We start from the raw sequence: 16,343 nt of genomic DNA on the forward strand, positions 1-16,343 counted from the left end.
CCGTGTTGTAGCATGAATCAGAGTTTCACTTTTTTGTGACTGTGTAATATTCCATCGCATAGATGCACTACATTCTGTTCTTCCATTCACCCATTGATGGACATTTGGGTTGTTTCCACCTTTTGGCAATTGTGAATAGTGCTGCTATAAGCATTGGTACTCAAGTATCTATTTGAGTCTCTGGGTTCAACTTTTTTAAGGTCCATACCTAGGAGTGAAATGGCTGAAGCACATGGTAATTCTACGTTTAACTTTTTTTTTTTTTTTTTTTTTTTTGCGGTACGCGGGCCTCTCACTGTTGTGGCCTCTCCCGTTGCGGAGCGCAGGCTCCGGATGCGCAGGTTCAGTGGCCATGGCTCACGGGCCTAGCCGCTCCGCGGCATGTGGGATCTTCCCGGACCGGGGCACAAACCTGTGTCCCCTGCATCGGTAGGCGGACTCTCAACCACTGCACCACCAGGGAAGCCCTACGTTTAACTTTTTGAGGAACCGTCACATTTCCACAGAGGCAGGACCACTGCCCATGCTTCTGACACCTATTGCAAACTGGAGGGTTCCCAAAACCACCTCAGGTGGTTTTGAGATGGTTAATTAATAACTAACCAATAATTATTGGTTAGTTAATAATTATTGGTTAATCAATAGTTAGCTATTGGTTAATAATTAACTGATAGTTAATTATTGGTTAATCAATAGTTAATCAATAATTCACTAGAAGGACTCACAGAACTCATTGGAGGCTGTTATACTCACGGTTACAGTTTATTACAGTGGTAAGATACAATTAAAACCAACCCAAGAAAGAGATGCATGGGGCAGGGTCCAGGAGGGGTCCAAACATGGGGCTTACAGTTGCTCTCTCCCTGGAGACTCACAGACGGCAATTCCCCCTCCCAGCTACACTGTGTGACAGCACACACCAATGTTGTTAACTAGGGAATCTCACCTAAGGCTCAGTACTCACAGTTTTTGTTGGGGCATGGTCATGCACAGCTGCATGGCTGACTTTCAGTCTCCAGTCTCTTCCAAAGGCAGTACTCAAGCCCCCCATGGCCCAAAGTCCTCATGCACACAGATACTCCTATCCAGCAGAACATTCCAGGGGCCTAGAAGTCACCTCCTAAGAGCTGAGAGCAAAGGCCCAATTTCTCTTAGGCAAGGTTAGTTCACCATACACATGGATCGAAGAGTTTCTTCTGCTATTGTTTTCTCTCCTGTCTTCCTGGATTGTAAATAATTACTCTCCCCCCATTGTTTACTTTTTTTTATTGTGGTAAGAAATACATAAAATTTACAGTAGTAACCATTTCTAAGCATACAGATCACTGGTGTCAAGTATATTCACATGGGTGTGCAACCATCAGAACCATCTTGCAAAACTGAGACGTTTTCAGACTTTTCATCTTGCAAAATTGAGACTCTGTCCCCATTAAACACTAACTCAGAAACCACCGTACAACCGAGGTCAGAGAATGTGGGATTTGCCAGAATGGCCCTGGCTCATGGAAACATGGGGGTTGGGAAGAGAAAGGATGAAAGTTGTGGGGGGTGAGGAACCTTGGATTCTTGGGTGAATGTCAGCTTAGCTGCCATCAGTTAAAGATAAAATTTACCATTGAAATGTAGAGCTGGATCCAACTCCACTGGTGCTTAGGGAAATGCAAATAAACAAGAAAAATGGTGAAGTCTAACCTCTGGCTATTGTTATGAGCAGTAGCTCTAATGAAATTAAAGAGAATGTTGGGTCACACCTTCCTGCCAGAGCAAGGTCAGATTTCTATAGATCTGAGCTTTGGCCACCAGCCCACGAAGGGAAAAGTTATGTGGGGACAACAGAGTGCCTCTTAGGCCTCCGGTCACCGGGAAGGTAATCCACATGACATGCGGGCAGGCGAACCAAGAAACTACTGATAGTGGGATGGGGTGTAGTGTCAAAAAGTTGCTTGTAGATGGGAACTGGTAGATGTCAACGGAGGCATGCTCCATGGGAACCAGGAAGACTGCCAGGGCCCACGTGGTGTAGACAGAAGCCCAAGAGTGGGCTGGACCGATCCTCTGTGCCATAGTCCCGAGTGGAGTGTAGATCGCAGCTATGGCAAAACCGCGTAGGCGTCCCCCAAGGATGGCCACTGGAACTTTGGACTGGATGGGGAATTTCCATTTGAGGGCCAACTCTGAACTTGCTGTGGGTTATTGAACAGAACTCCCCTGTGACTGAAGGACATGAAATCATCTTGAAAGTGAAATACAGTTTACCCTTGAACAACACAGGGTTAGGGGCTGTGCAGTCGAAATCTGTGTAGAACTTATAGTCTGCCCTCTGTATCCGCAGTTATAAATCGTGGATTCAACCAACCACGGATTGTGTCGTGCTACAGTATTTACCACTGAAAAAGATCCACATATAAGTGGACCTGCAATTCAAACCCAGCGTCCAAGGGTCAACTGGACTCATAATGTCTGTGAGGTTCTGAGGCTCAGGACCAGCTCTTTGGAATAAGTTGGGACAACACGCGCCTTCCACTGCCCCTTACAGAGAAATCAAGGCTCAACTGCAAAACGGTTTTATTTGTTAAATTATCAAACGAGATTATCAGACAAAACAATAACTATATGGCTAGGCTAAGTGTATAAAGTGCTCAATTTTCCAGAACATCATACGTGGGTCGCTGCAGGCCCACCCCCTCTCCCTACCCCGAACAAGGGGCACAGGACGTGCTTCCTTCCCCATGGTGTGCAGGAAGGTCCCCACTCCAGTTGGGGACACAGCCCGTGTGTGGATTCACAGCTCGTCGTGGCCCGAAAGGAGCAGGCTCCTTAGCTCTCCCTGAGTTTCCCCACCCGTGGCCTCCTCAGGATTGAAATACCACTGGCTGGGGGCCTTGGGGCCCTGGGCCTTTTCCCAGGCCTCCTGGTTGATTAAGGCTGCCTCTTTACTCGCCTCGGCGGAGAGTTCCTGAACCTGGGTAAAGCTCCTGTGGAAACAAGACGATGATGAAAGCTTTTCACCCTCTGTGCCCGAGCACCTTCGCAGCTGCCATGTCGGGGGCTGGGGCGGGGGCAGGTGCAGGGTGGCCCTCCTCGGGCTGGTGGGAAAGCGGCGGTGAATAAGTTTTATCTGAACAGAACTCAAACAGGGAAGCCCTGAGAGCAGGACTGGGCAGGTGTGAAAGAAAAGAGTTGTTTACTCGACAAATATTTAGGGAGTATCAACACTTGACAGGAACCATCCTAAGAGCGGGAGGCAGAGCCATGAATGGGGAACTGTCCCAGCAACCACACAAAATAAACGGCAGTGGGGAAATCAGCACAAAACGAGCGTGTTTCCCCATTCACTCCTGTGACCCTGGCCATCTAGAACACTTTGGTGTGTCTGATTTCATCCCGGGGCACATAGTAATGAAGGAGGTGCCATAGCAGGTGGTGTTTATCATGAGTACCTTTCAAACTTCTCGGGCACCTCGGGAAGTACATTTGGCATCGTAAAGGAGAAGAAAACTAGATTCTTTTTTGGAAGAGGTGGAAGAAAGCCTCATGGTTAGAAATGTCCTGGAGGAGAGAGAGAAGGGGAGCGGGTGGCTTTCGGGGGCTGGACATGGGCTGAATGGACCCGGGCACTGGTTCCACAAGGGTGCCCGGGAGCGAAAGCCACTGAGCTGTACTGTTACAATCTGTGGCTTTTCTATATGTACTTATACATCAATAAGAAGTTCCTGGGAATTCCCTGGCGGTCCAGTGGTTAGGACTCTGTGCTTGCACTGCCGTGGCCTGGGTTTGATCCCTAGCTGGGGAACTAAGACCTCACGAGCCACACAGAGCGTCACAAAACTATCTGAGGGCCCCTGAACTGCTGCGTTAACCCAAGGAAGTGATCGCCCCTTTCTATTTTGGCTGCTCAAGAACGAGCACAGGAGTTTTGGTTGGGTTGAAGGCATCTTGCCCATTCCCCTCTCCCTGCCTCGCTGGACCCTCGTACCTTCGGCCCCTGCAAACAACAGAGCTGCCCACCCTCCGGAACACAGCACACCTTCCACAGGGCAGCCGCCAACAGCCCATCTCTGCCCGACGAGGAGATGCGGGGAGAGGGCCACTATCTTTTTTAAAAAATATTTTCTGTAATACCTTTGGAGCTCCAGATCCTTCTTTTGGATCATTTCCTTGAGTTCCCTCAGTAGGTCCAAGGCCTTCACGTTTTCTTCTGAGCTGCTGATGCCAAGTTCTCCCAGCAGATGGCATGTGGTCGTCAATTCCCCCTGCAACTTGTCTGGAGGGGAAAAGGGGTTGTCAGCCATGGTTTCAAGCTGCCCCAAGCAATGGATGCACGAGCTGGCTGGCTGACTATATTTTTCTCCTTTTGCTGGAATGCTCTCACGTTATGCAGGAATCGTGATGAGCTCGAAGGCAGAAAGGCTCGTGAAGGAAGATATTCGTGCACTGGTACTGCCTCTGTGCCCCTTTGCCTGAGATCACGGGGCTCTGAGATGGCGGGCCATGTGTGTCTGCCATCCAGGCAGTCATCGGAACATACCTGGAATGGTGCACTGGTGTCCTCAACAGAAGCAAATCCAAAAGACAGAGAAGATCTGGGCTAGGAGTAACTTAAGAACAAACCCATGGTTCCCACTCCCGGTTCCCAGCACTTCTGCCCCCAACGCCCCCCCAGCAGAGAGCCGCCTGCAACAGCGCTGGGTGCCCCCTGCTCTAACAAAACCAGCATCTCTCCGAGTCCGGCACATGTCCCAGCTGTAAATTATAACACTTGGGGAACCTTATAAGTGTTCTTACAAACACATATCTTCTTTGCCAGGGGACTGAACTGTGTCTTCCCAAAAAGACATGTTCAGGTCCTAATCTCAAGTACCTGTGAACGTGACCTAACTGGAAATGAGGTTTTTGTAGATGTAACGGAGTTAGAATGAGGTCATTAGGGAGAGGCCTAATCCAATAACTGGTGTCCTTCCAAGAAAAGGGCAGTTTAGACACAGGTGCTCAGAAACAAGGCCATGTGAAGACAGAGGCAGCAGCACAACACTATAAATCAACTATACTGCAATAAAAATTTAAAAAAACAGAAAACAATACCAAAATAAAATAAAGCTTGGTGACTTCCCTGGTGGTCCAGTGGTTAAGAATGCTCCTTCTAATGAAGGGAACGCAGATTCGATTCCTGGATCCCATGTGCTGCGGGGCAACTAAGCCTGCACGCCGCAGCTACGGAGCACACAAGCCACAACTAGAGAGCTACAACTACAGAGCCCACACACTCTGGAGCCTGCACACCGCAATGAAGAGCCCACGCGCTGCTACGAAAAGATCCCGTGTGCCACAACTAAGACCCGACGCGGTCAAAAATAAATAAATAAATATATTTTTTAAAAGCTTAATAAAAAGAAAAAAAAGACAGAGGCAGAGTTTGAAGGAATGCTCCATGAGCCAAGATTGCCAGAACACTAAAAGCCAGGAGAGAGGCATGGGATACATCCTCCCCTAGAGCCTCCAGAAGAATCCAACCCCAATGACACCTTGATTTCGGACCTTTAGCCCCCTAAACTGGGAGGGAATAAATTTCTGTTGTTTTAAGCAACTTGGTTTGTGGTATTTTGTTTCAGAAGCCCTAGGAAACTCAAACAGTCCCCAATCCCAACTCCTGGCAACTATCTAGGGCATTTATCAGAGATGGAGAGCAAGAGATATAGACGTGCAGTTGGTTGCCATAATTATAAAATCAGAAACCCGGACACAGATGATGGTTCAACATGGCTCATTTTTCAAGGTCCCGTTTCATACATATACTATTTCACGTTGGAAAAGGCTTGATTTTACATCAGTAAAATCAAGCTAAACATGTTCAGGTGGCTCATGAGAACTTTGCTTAGAAATAACCAAACTCTACATCATATGATCCAGCAATCCCAATCCTGGGCATATATCTGGACAAAACTATAATTCAAAAGGATACATGCACCCCTATCTTCAGAGCAGCACTATTTACAATAGCCAAGACATGGAAGCAACCTAAATGTCCATGGACAGATGAATGGATAAAGAAGATGTGGTATGTATATACAATGGACTACTACTCAGCCATAAGAAAGAATGAAATAATGCCACTTGCAGCAACACAGATGGACCTAGAGATGATCATAGTAAGTGCGGTAAGCCGGACAAAGACAAATATCATATGACATCACTTATATGTGGAATCTAAAATATGACATAAATGAACTTATCTACGAAACAGAAACAGACTCACAGACACAGAGAACAGACCTGTGGTTGCCAAGGGGCAGGGGCAGCGGGAAGGATGGAGTGGGAGGTTGGGGTTAGCAGATGCAAACTAGTATATATAGGATGGATAAACAAGGACCCACTATGTAGCACAGGGAACCATATTCAATATCTTGTGATAAACCATAATGGAAAAGAATACAAAAGAAAGAGAATGTCTATATGTGTATAACTAAGTCACTTTGCAGTACAGCAGAAACTACCACAACATTGTATTGATAAATCAGCTATACTTCAGAGAAAGAAAGGGAGGAAGGGAGGGTGGGGTGCGGGAGACAGGGAGGTGGGAAGAGGGAGGGAGGACCAAACTGTACGGCAGCTGAAAACTTCTTTGGGGAAGATACTTGTTCTAAAGAGAATTTTAGGATAGAGGATGGCACTCTTCACACTTGACGCCTTCTTCAAGTGAAGTATCAGGTAGGAACGCTATACAGGAAAGGGACCCTCTCAGCTCTGCTTAGAAGGCAGGACAGGGTTGGGGTCGGTGGCCCTGTTGTTCCCCAGCCGACAAAGCACCTTTGTAGAGACTGCAGGCTCCCCAGGACGCCTTTCAGCAGGACGGGAAATCACTGCGGGGGTCCTACAGACCTAGGTTCAAATCGCAACACAGTCCTTACTCAGGGCATGACCCCACACAAACCGCAGCCTTGCTGGCCCCCTGCGTCCTCTGCCATTTGATGCGGTATGCGCCGTCTACCTGAGAGGAGGCCTATGACCTGACACGAACGGATAAAGGTGCCCAGGACACAGGAGATGCCAACACGCACTGGGAGGTTCGTCTCACCCCTTGCCGGGCAGTTGCCCCATTTCCTACCTAAGAAGCACTGCCCGCCTCCGTCCAGGTGGACCGATCTCACGGGCAGTTCATGCCTCGTGGTGTCCAGGGCCGTCGCAAACGTCTTGTATCGTTCCTTAAAGCAGCCGGCTATGGCCTCACAGGGGCTCAGCATCTCGATCTGCAGGCAGAAGGGGAAGGAGCCTGTGGGTCGAGGCCCTGCACTCACCTCCCCAGAAGTTTACCAGATGGCACCTGTGAGGTTAAGACACAGCACTGTTCTGCCAGGTCTCCCAGAGAAACTTCCAAGGGTGCAGTGGGCTCTCCCCTCACTCCCAGGTTTCCCGAAGATGGCCCGGCCAGTAGCAAGGTGGCCTGGGCCTCCTCACCAGAAACATGTGGCTGCCTTCCAGCTTGTTCCAGGGCTGGGCCCTCAACTGGGATCACGGTGAGGAGGGCCCGGAAGGCTGGGCCCTCCTGCTTCAGAGCACTGAGCTGACATGCCTGCCCCCCACCAAGGCCATGCCCAGCAACCACCTTTTCCCTTGTACACGCCATCTGGGGGTTGTAAGGATTCATTTGTTTGACTGTCTTTCCTTTCCCTTCTATTGTGAGTTCCACGAGGACAGGGACCCTGTCTCAGCTCAGGGCCGGGCCGCTGGGCACACTCATGTGTACATGCTGGGTGTTACGGGCTGAATTGTGTCCCCACAAATTCCTCTGTTGACATCCCAACCCCCAGCACCTCAGAATGTGACCTGATTTGGAGACTTTACAGAGGTAATTCAGTTAAGGTGGGGTCATTAAGCTGGGCCTTGATCAGTACGACAGGTGTCCTTACAAAAGGGGGAAATGTAGAGACAGACACTCAGAGGGAGAGAGCCAGGTGACAAGACACAGGGAGAAGACGCCATCAACAAGCCAAGGAGAGAAGCTGGGACACATCCTTCTCTCGTGGCCCTCGGAAGGAACCAAGCCTGCAGACACCTTGATCTCAGACTTACAGCCTCCAGAACTGAGAGGGAATACATGTCAATTGTTTCAGCCGCCGCGCACTCTGTGGTCCTTTGTTACGGCGGCCCCAGGATACATACTTACTGGGTGAGGAGCCCCATTCCCTGATCGGCCCTTTCTAGGTTCCCAGGGTTCGCTGTGACCTTCCCTGGCGTGGACACTCCCGTCCCAGCACTGACCACACAGCACCAAGCCCAAGTCTCCCACCAGCACCCTGGCCCAACTGGGCAGGTCTGGAGTACAGCTGTGTCACTGGGCACAAGTCTCAGGATACAAGTCACAAGAATACATGCCCATGTGTGTTGAAGGGACAGAGCCCTCTTGCTGGTTGGTTCTGACATTACATCCTTGTCCTCTGATAAACCGTCACGTAGCAACACCCAGTGGTGTCAAAAGCCGGGCACAGAGTCAGAGCCAGGCGAGGAGCGACGCTCACAATAAAGGCTCCCTCCAACCACCACCCCCGCCACGCCCGTGGGACAATGCTGCCGGGATGCGCCTCTTGGAGGCTGCGGTCACCTGACCTGCGCGTCCAGGACATCTGCCAGCTCCCGCTTCCTCTGAGAGAGGAGAAATTGGCGCTTCAGCTCGTGGGCTTTTTTCTGGAGCTTCTCCTTCTCTTTGCACATTATTAATAAATTCTTTTCTGCCTTTTCTTCGAATGCAGAAAGACCGCTTTCCATCTGGGAAATGCAAAACAAAAGCTCAGGCCAGAGGCGACCTCACCTCCGCGGCTGACGGTGGCCGCCCTTCCACCCATGACACGTGTGCAGAAGGCTCCATCCTCACCTTCAAGGTCAGCAGAGTCAGGAGTAGTGTTTGGGATTCCATCATTTCCATCGCTTCGGAGAGATCCTTCAGGAGAAGAAAAAGATACTGCCGGTTGCCCGTGAACTGCTTTAAAGCCAGCTCTCTTCCCCGGGGAGGCGCAGAATCCTAACCCGTCTGTACTTTTTTTCAATCAGTAATTCAACAATTCTAGACTGTGTATTGACTCATTTCTATTTTCTCATTTAGTCTTTCGAGTCCTCTGTGAAAAGGAAGGTGGTCTGGTCCCTTCCTGCAAGCTGGGCCGTCAAGCGCAAGCTGAAGGGTACCCACCAACTTGTTGCCTTGCCAGAACCAGGACTTGGGGTTCCCACCTGGGTGAGACCACAGCCTGGCCGCCCTCCCTGCCGTGAGCAGGGCCTGGCCTAGTGCCTTCCCTAGCGTGGCACTGGCAAACAAGGCCTCCATCTCATTTTTCACATGATCCTGCATTTGTATCCCCTCCTGTACATGTAGCTGGGGAAACTGAAACTCTGCAAATCCTCTAAGGATGGGTGAGGTTTTTGTTCTAAAAGGCACAGCTGGCTTGTTCATTCTTGGAGCCCCCGGGTTTCGAGGGGCACGTGGCACAGGGCAGATTTAGCCAACCTGCTATAGTGGCTTCCCTCTCATTTCAGAGACTTACTGGGCTCTTTTTCCTCGAGGCAGAAAATGATGATGACTCAGCTTTCTTTGACATCGTTTTTTCTAACTGTGGAGTCTTCCGGACCACACTTTTGTCTAAGATCAAGAAAAGCGTTTTATCCATAATTTGAAAAGATACATGCACCCCAGTGTTCATAGCAGCACTATTTACAATACCCAAGACATGGAAGCAACCTAAATGGCCATCAACAGATGAACGGATAAAGATGATGTGGTATATATACACAACAGAATATTACTCAGCCATATAAAAGAATGAAATAATGCCATTTGCAGCAACATGGATGGACCTAGAGATTATCATACTAAGTGAAATAAGCAAGATAAAGACAAATATCATAGGATATCACTTATATGTGGAATCTTAAAAAAAAATGATACAAATGAACTTATACAAAACAGAAACAGACCTACAGACATAGAAAGCAAACTTATGGTTACCAAAGGGGAAGGGGGGGTGATAAATTAGGAGGTTGGGATTAACATATACACACTACTGTATATAAAATAGATAACCAACAAGGACCTACTGTATAGCACAGGGAACTACACTCAGTATTTTGTAATAACCTATAAGGGAAAAGAATCTGAAAAAGAATAGATACATATATGTATAACTGAATCAATTTGCTGTACACCTGAAACTAATAAAACATTGTAAATCAACTATGCTTCAATTAAAAAAAAAAGAGAAAAAAAAGAAAAGTGTTTTTAAGGTGAGAAGAGCATATTTTGGGAGCCCTCAGACATGCATTGCAACCCCCAGCTGGGGAAAGGACAGGTACAGCCAATGACTTACCATTAATGGCCGAGAGATCCAGGTCAGGTGGGGCAGTGCCGTGCCCTTCCAGCAAGGTAGACTGCAGGTCGCCTTTGCCAATTCCACTGCTGTCTGTGGGCCCAGTGAGAATCCCCAGAAGTCAGCACAGTCAGCAAGATACTCTATACTTAAGTCTGGGAGCAGGTAACTTTTCTGTACAATATCACCTGCCTCCAAAAACTCAGTTTCTTACAAGGGAGCAGTAGAGAAGGCTGAAAAACCTTTGGAAATTCCCACCCATCAACTTGAATATACTTTAAAGTAAAACTAGAAAAGAGATGCAGTCTTTATAACTGAAAGATACAAATAAGCCTGTCTGCTTAGTTTAAGTACAAGATGCTGTGTACAAATGAACTTATTTACAAAACAGAAATAGACCCAGAGACATAGAAAACAAATTTACGGTTACCAAAGGGGAAGCGGGAGATAAATTAGGAGTTTGGGATTAACATATACACACCACTATGTATAAAACAGATAAACAAGGACTTACTGTATAGCATAGGGAACTCTACTCAATGTTTTGTAATAACCCGTAAGGGAAAAGAATCTGAAAAATATATATGTGTGTGTGTGTATGTGTGTGTGTGTGCATGTGTGCGTGTATATATATAAAATATATATATGTATGTATAACTGAACCACTCTGCTGTATACCTGAAACTAACACAACACTGTAAATCAACTATACTTCAATTAAAAAATAAAAATTAAAAAAATAAAAGATACTGTGTTCAGGATATAAGAATCTAATAATACATGATATACTTGTTCTGCCCTCTGCTCTTTTTTCCTTCTCCTGTAGCTTCTGGACTGTTCGTCTTCCCTGTTCGTCTTCATCTTTTAGCTTCTATTTACAAATGTGAAATTATTCCTTATATCATCTAAAATGGGCACTTAGTGTACTGCACGCTTCAATTAAACAAGGGTTCCAGAAGGCTGCAGAAAGAGCAAATGGTATGTAAAACGCACTGTTGTGTTAGCAAGTAAACAGAAAACTATTTAATAAACAACTATGCAGTTGAGGAAACGAATATGTGGAAACGAAAAGAGTGAGGTCACAATATGTATAAGTTATGGTACCATTTGTTTAGAATTTTTTAAAAATTCTAGGTAGATAAATAAAAATCTATCAAGAGTGGTTGCCTCCTAGGTGAGAAATGGGAACTAGAGGTGGGAGATGATGACTTTTTATTGCGTTTCCACTGGTTTGAATGTTCTGTCATTTCCATGTATAACATTTCCATTAAGAAAAGTAATTTCCTATCAAACCATACAATGAAACTCAAACAAGCAGTCCCTCTAAATTATCATGACTATGTTTAAATTATGGTTTCTCAGCCTTGGTACTACTGACATCAGGGACCAGATCATTCTTTGCTGTGGGGCAGTCCTGTGCACTGTTCGGTGTCAAGCAGCATCCAATACCTCCCCCCTCAATAACCCACAGCTGAGAACCCGGACTTTTTATTTATTTATTTATTTATTTATTTATTTATTTATTTATTTATTTATTTATTTTTGGCTGTGTTGGGTCTTTGTTGCTGCACGTGGACTTTCTCTAGTTGCGGCGAGCGGGGGCTACTCCTTTGTGGTGCGCAGGCTTCTCACCGCGGTGGCTTCTCTTGCTGCGGAGCATGGGCTCTAGGCGTGCAGGGCTCAGTAGTTGCAGCACGCGGGCTTAGTACTTGTGGCTCACAGGCTCTAGAGAACAGGCTCAGTAGTTGGGGCACATGGGCTTATTTGCTCTGCAGCATGTGGGATATTCCCGGACCAGGGATTGAACCCGTGTCCCCTGCATTGGCAGGCGGACTCTTAACCACTGTGCCACCAGGGAAGTCCTGAGAATCCTGATTTTTAAATGTGGCAGGCCCAGTTTTTGACCCCTCTGGCCATGCCAGCTTTCCCAGCTTCACACATGGCCTTCAACCCAACTGCATGAGAAAAGACTAGAAGGCTGGCTCCAGCTCCATGTGCTTGCTTCTCAATCATGCCTGGGTCAAGGAACAGGACAATTTCTGACAAACATCCAAGCCAAGATCAGCAAGCTCTAGCATGCAGGCCAGATCCGGCCCACTTCCTGTGTTTGTAAATAACTGGGACACAGACATGCCCATTTGTGTACACATTGTCTGTGGCTGCTTTCACGCTGCAATAAGGCAGAGTTAAGTTACTATGACAGAGACCGCCTGGCCTGCGAAGCCTAAAATATTAACCACTGGCTCAGAAAAGTTTTGCTGACCCTTGATCTGAACAATAAAGCAGGAAATCTAAGCTGTAAAAGAACATACTTAGTATTCTACTATGGGACTCAAAGTTGTCACCATTTTGAATGAGCGTTTGCAGGCCGAGAAACAGTTTTGCTTTTTGTGACTTGCTCTTACGCAAAAGAAGAGCTGCCCACCACTGCTGGTGAAGCAGGCACCGGAGGAGTTGGATGAAGTACTACCCTGGAGAGGAGCCTTCCCAGATTTCTAGAATGAGCACACTGACTAGGACTGAAGAGCAAATATACCAACAGCGATGGTCTGAGTGGTAGATCATAAGTGAGTTTCCGCCCTTCTGGGCTACATTCTCCAATTTTGTGTAATAACAAACATATATCATGTCTACAACAAGAAAAACTGAAAGTTTTTCATATCACTTTGGTGAAAGCTTCTAGTAGAAGGGGTATAGGGAAACCATTACGAGGAAGACCCAACCCAAGGTAGTGAGAGGCAGGCAAATGAGGTCTCATACCCTCTCTGAAAGTCCTGCTCTCAGAGCTCTGGGGGGGAAACAGTCACATGATCAAGGAGCTGGTGCCCCAAGGGAGCACCATGATGGCAATGTGGCTCTTCTCTGGGGTCATACAGAAAGGAAATGACTCCCCCCCATTCCCTTGCCATCCCCCTTCAGATCTTCATATGCCCCAAATCTATCTTTACGCTGAAACTCTCTGCCAAGATCCTTTTCCTCATACTTTCCAGAAAGGAAAGGGAGTTTTAAACTTGCATACTTAAAAACAAAATTCACCACCATGCTCATCTCTTCCTAAGCCTCAGTGCTGTTTCACACCCTCCTTCCATCTTTACGCACCTTTGCTCTTCTGGAGTGGGTTGAGTTTTCTTCCACCTTCAGGCATCTTCCCACTGGCCTTTAATGCATCTGCTGCAGGAGCCTGTTAGGGGAATACATGACATTCAGGGGACAAGACACTTTCCTTCCACAAGAAGGGGCCCCTCTGCAGTTTGCAAGGTCTGCATCTGCTCTTACCTTGAGGCAAGGGATAGATTCAAGGAGTTCTGACATTTAATTGTATACATACAGGATGAACTAATTTTGTCAAAAGGATACCCTCACATGCATAGAACATAGGAAACCACCAAAATGCTTGCTGGTGATGATCTCTGACATGGCACATTACAGATGACTGATTTTCTGTGTAATTTTTAGTACTGGCCAGTTTAGGAAAGAGAACATATTACTTCGGTTGTCAGAAAAAACAAAGCTTTTGTACAGGTATTAATCTTCAAAACTTATTAAAAAAGCAACCAATGCATGGAGCTAGCAAGCCATTATAACAATATAAAAGCAAAAAGAGGGAATTCACTGGTGGTCCAGTAGTTAGGACTCGGCACTTTCACTGTCAAGGCCCAGGTTCAATCCCCAGTCAGGGAACTATGATCCTACCACAAGCCACGTGGCGCGGCCAAAAAATAAAATAAAATAAAGCAAGGGCTTCCCTGGTGGCACAGTGGTTGAGAGTCCACCTGCCGATGCAGGGGACATGGGTTCATGCCCCGGTCCGGGAAGATCCCACATGCCGCGGAGCGGCTGGGCCCATGAGCCATGGCCACTGAGCCTGCGCGTCCGGAGCCTGTGCTCCGCAGCGGGAGAGGCCACAACAGTGAGAGGCCCGCGTACAGCAAAAAAAAAAAAAAAAAAAAAGAAAAGAAAGGCAAAAAGAAGACCTTGTAAAGAGTGAGAATATTTTGATGTACAGACACCACTCCTATTCAACCTCCCATTGGAAGTCCAGGAATAAGAAATAAAAGGCAAACAGGTTACAAAAGAAGAAATAAAACTCTCTTCTTGCAGACATGACTCTTCACATAGAAAATCTCAAAACATACTAAAAAACACTACTAAAACTAACAAGTTTAGCAAGGTTGCAAGATACAGGGTCAATATAAAAAGATATTTCTAGCAATGAACAACTTTGGAAATTGAAATTAAAAGACAGCACCATGGGACTTCCCTGGTGGTCCAGTGGGTAAGACTCTGAGCTCCCAATGCAGGGGACCCAGGTTCGATCCCTGGTCGGGGAACTAGATCCCACACGCGTGCCGCAACTAAGAGTTCACATGACGCAACTAAGAGTTCGCATGCCGCACCTAAGAAGTCTGCATGTCACAAGTAAGAAATCTGCACGCCGCAACTAAGAGTCCGCATGCCACAGCTAAAGATCCCACGTGCCATACAAAGTTACTGCATGCCGCAACTAGGACCTGGAGCAGCCTAAATAAATAAATATTTTTTAAAAAGACAGTACCATGTAAAAGTTCTGAGCAAAGAAAAAAATTTTGTAACTATGTGCAGTGATGGATGTTAACTAGACTTACTGTGATGAACATTTTGCAATATTTGCAAAGATTGAATCATTATGTTGTACCTCTAAGACTAATATCAGGACTTCCCTGGTGGTATAGTGGTTAAGAACCCACATGCCAATGCAGGGGACATGGGTTTGATCCCTGGTCTGGGAAGATCCCACATGCCGCAGAGCAACTAAGCCCATGTGCCACAACTACTGAGCCTGTGCTCTAGAGCCCGTGAAACACAACTACTGAAGCCCGAGTGCCTAGAGCCAGCGCTCGGTAACAAGAGAAGCCAACGCAATGAGAAGCTCAAGCACCACATCGGAGTGTAGCCCACACTCCCCACAACTAGAGAAAGCCTGCACACAGCAACGAAGACCCAATGCAGCCAAAAATAAAAAATAAATAAATAAAATTAAAACTAATATAATGTTATATGTGAATTATTTCTAAACAAACAAATAAAATTTCTTCAAGGAAGAAAGAAAGACAAGATAGTACCTTGCATAATAGCACTAAAAAAACACCAAATACTTAGGTGTAAACCTAAGCAAACATGGGGAAGGTCTGTATGCTGGAAATTACAAAAACACTGATGAAAAAAAGCTAAGATCAAATAAAGGGAGAGGTATACCATGTTCATGGATTGAAAGACTTGGGTGTTTTTAGGATGTTATTCTCCCTGAACTAATGCATAGATTCAATACAATTAAAATCCCTGAAGTTTTGGTAGGAAATGGCAAGCTAAGGCTAAAATTCATATGGAAAGGCAAAGGAACTAGAAGAGTCAGTTTTGGAAAAGAACAGAGTGGGAAAATTCACACAACCCAATTTTAAGACTTACTATAATACAAAGCTACAGTAACCTGAGCAGTATGGAAATGGACTAAAGATAGACATGTAGAACAATGGAAAAGACTAGAGTCCAGAAGTGATGCATACATATGTAGTCAATTGCTTTCCAACAGAGGTGATGAGACAATACAACAGGGAAAGGAAAGTCATTTCAACAAATGTTGTTGGAACAAGAGGACATCCAAACACTTGAAAACGAACTTTAATTCCATCATCACAGCAGATACAAAGATTAATTCAAAATGGACCACAGACCTAAACTCATATAGAAGAGAACATGGGAGAAAATCTTTATGGTCTTGGGTAAGGCAAAGATTTCTTAGAGAAGACACCAAAAGCACATTTCATAAAAGCAGAAATCGATAAATTGGACCTCATCAAAATCGAGAACTTCTGCTCCGCACCAGACACTTAAGAGAATGGAAAGCCAAGCCACACACTGGGAGAAAATATTTGCAAATCACCATAAAGAGTTGGTCTCTAAGATATAGAAAGAGCCCTCAAAACTCAATAATGAGAAAACAAACAACCCCATTTT

At 46.2% G+C, this 16,343-nt stretch overlaps 1 protein-coding gene across 2 annotated transcripts; it reads right to left on the minus strand.

Moving 5' to 3' along the window:
* Positions 1-1,351: 1,351 nt before the first annotated feature.
* HAUS8 (HAUS augmin like complex subunit 8) lies at positions 1,352-13,554 on the minus strand. Of its 2 annotated transcripts, XM_028499069.2 has the most exons (9): positions 13,449-13,554; positions 10,350-10,442; positions 9,531-9,625; positions 8,867-8,932; positions 8,602-8,760; positions 7,103-7,244; positions 4,123-4,264; positions 3,441-3,549; positions 2,852-2,975 (listed from the first exon to the last, which is right to left on the minus strand). In XM_028499069.2, exons 1-8 carry the CDS (start codon positions 13,492-13,494, stop codon positions 3,444-3,446), a joined length of 849 nt encoding a protein of 282 aa, XP_028354870.1. In that variant the 5' UTR covers positions 13,495-13,554; the 3' UTR covers positions 2,852-2,975; positions 3,441-3,443. The 2 variants fall into 2 exon arrangements, with proteins under 2 accessions (XP_028354869.1, XP_028354870.1); XM_028499068.2 differs by lacking the exon at positions 3,441-3,549 and having other exon boundaries at positions 1,352-2,975.
* Between the last annotated feature and the right edge of the window lie 2,789 nt (positions 13,555-16,343).

Source organism: Physeter macrocephalus, chromosome 2 (genome assembly GCF_002837175.3).
Source record: "Physeter macrocephalus isolate SW-GA chromosome 2, ASM283717v5, whole genome shotgun sequence".
Lineage (NCBI taxonomy): Eukaryota > Metazoa > Chordata > Mammalia > Artiodactyla > Physeteridae > Physeter > Physeter macrocephalus.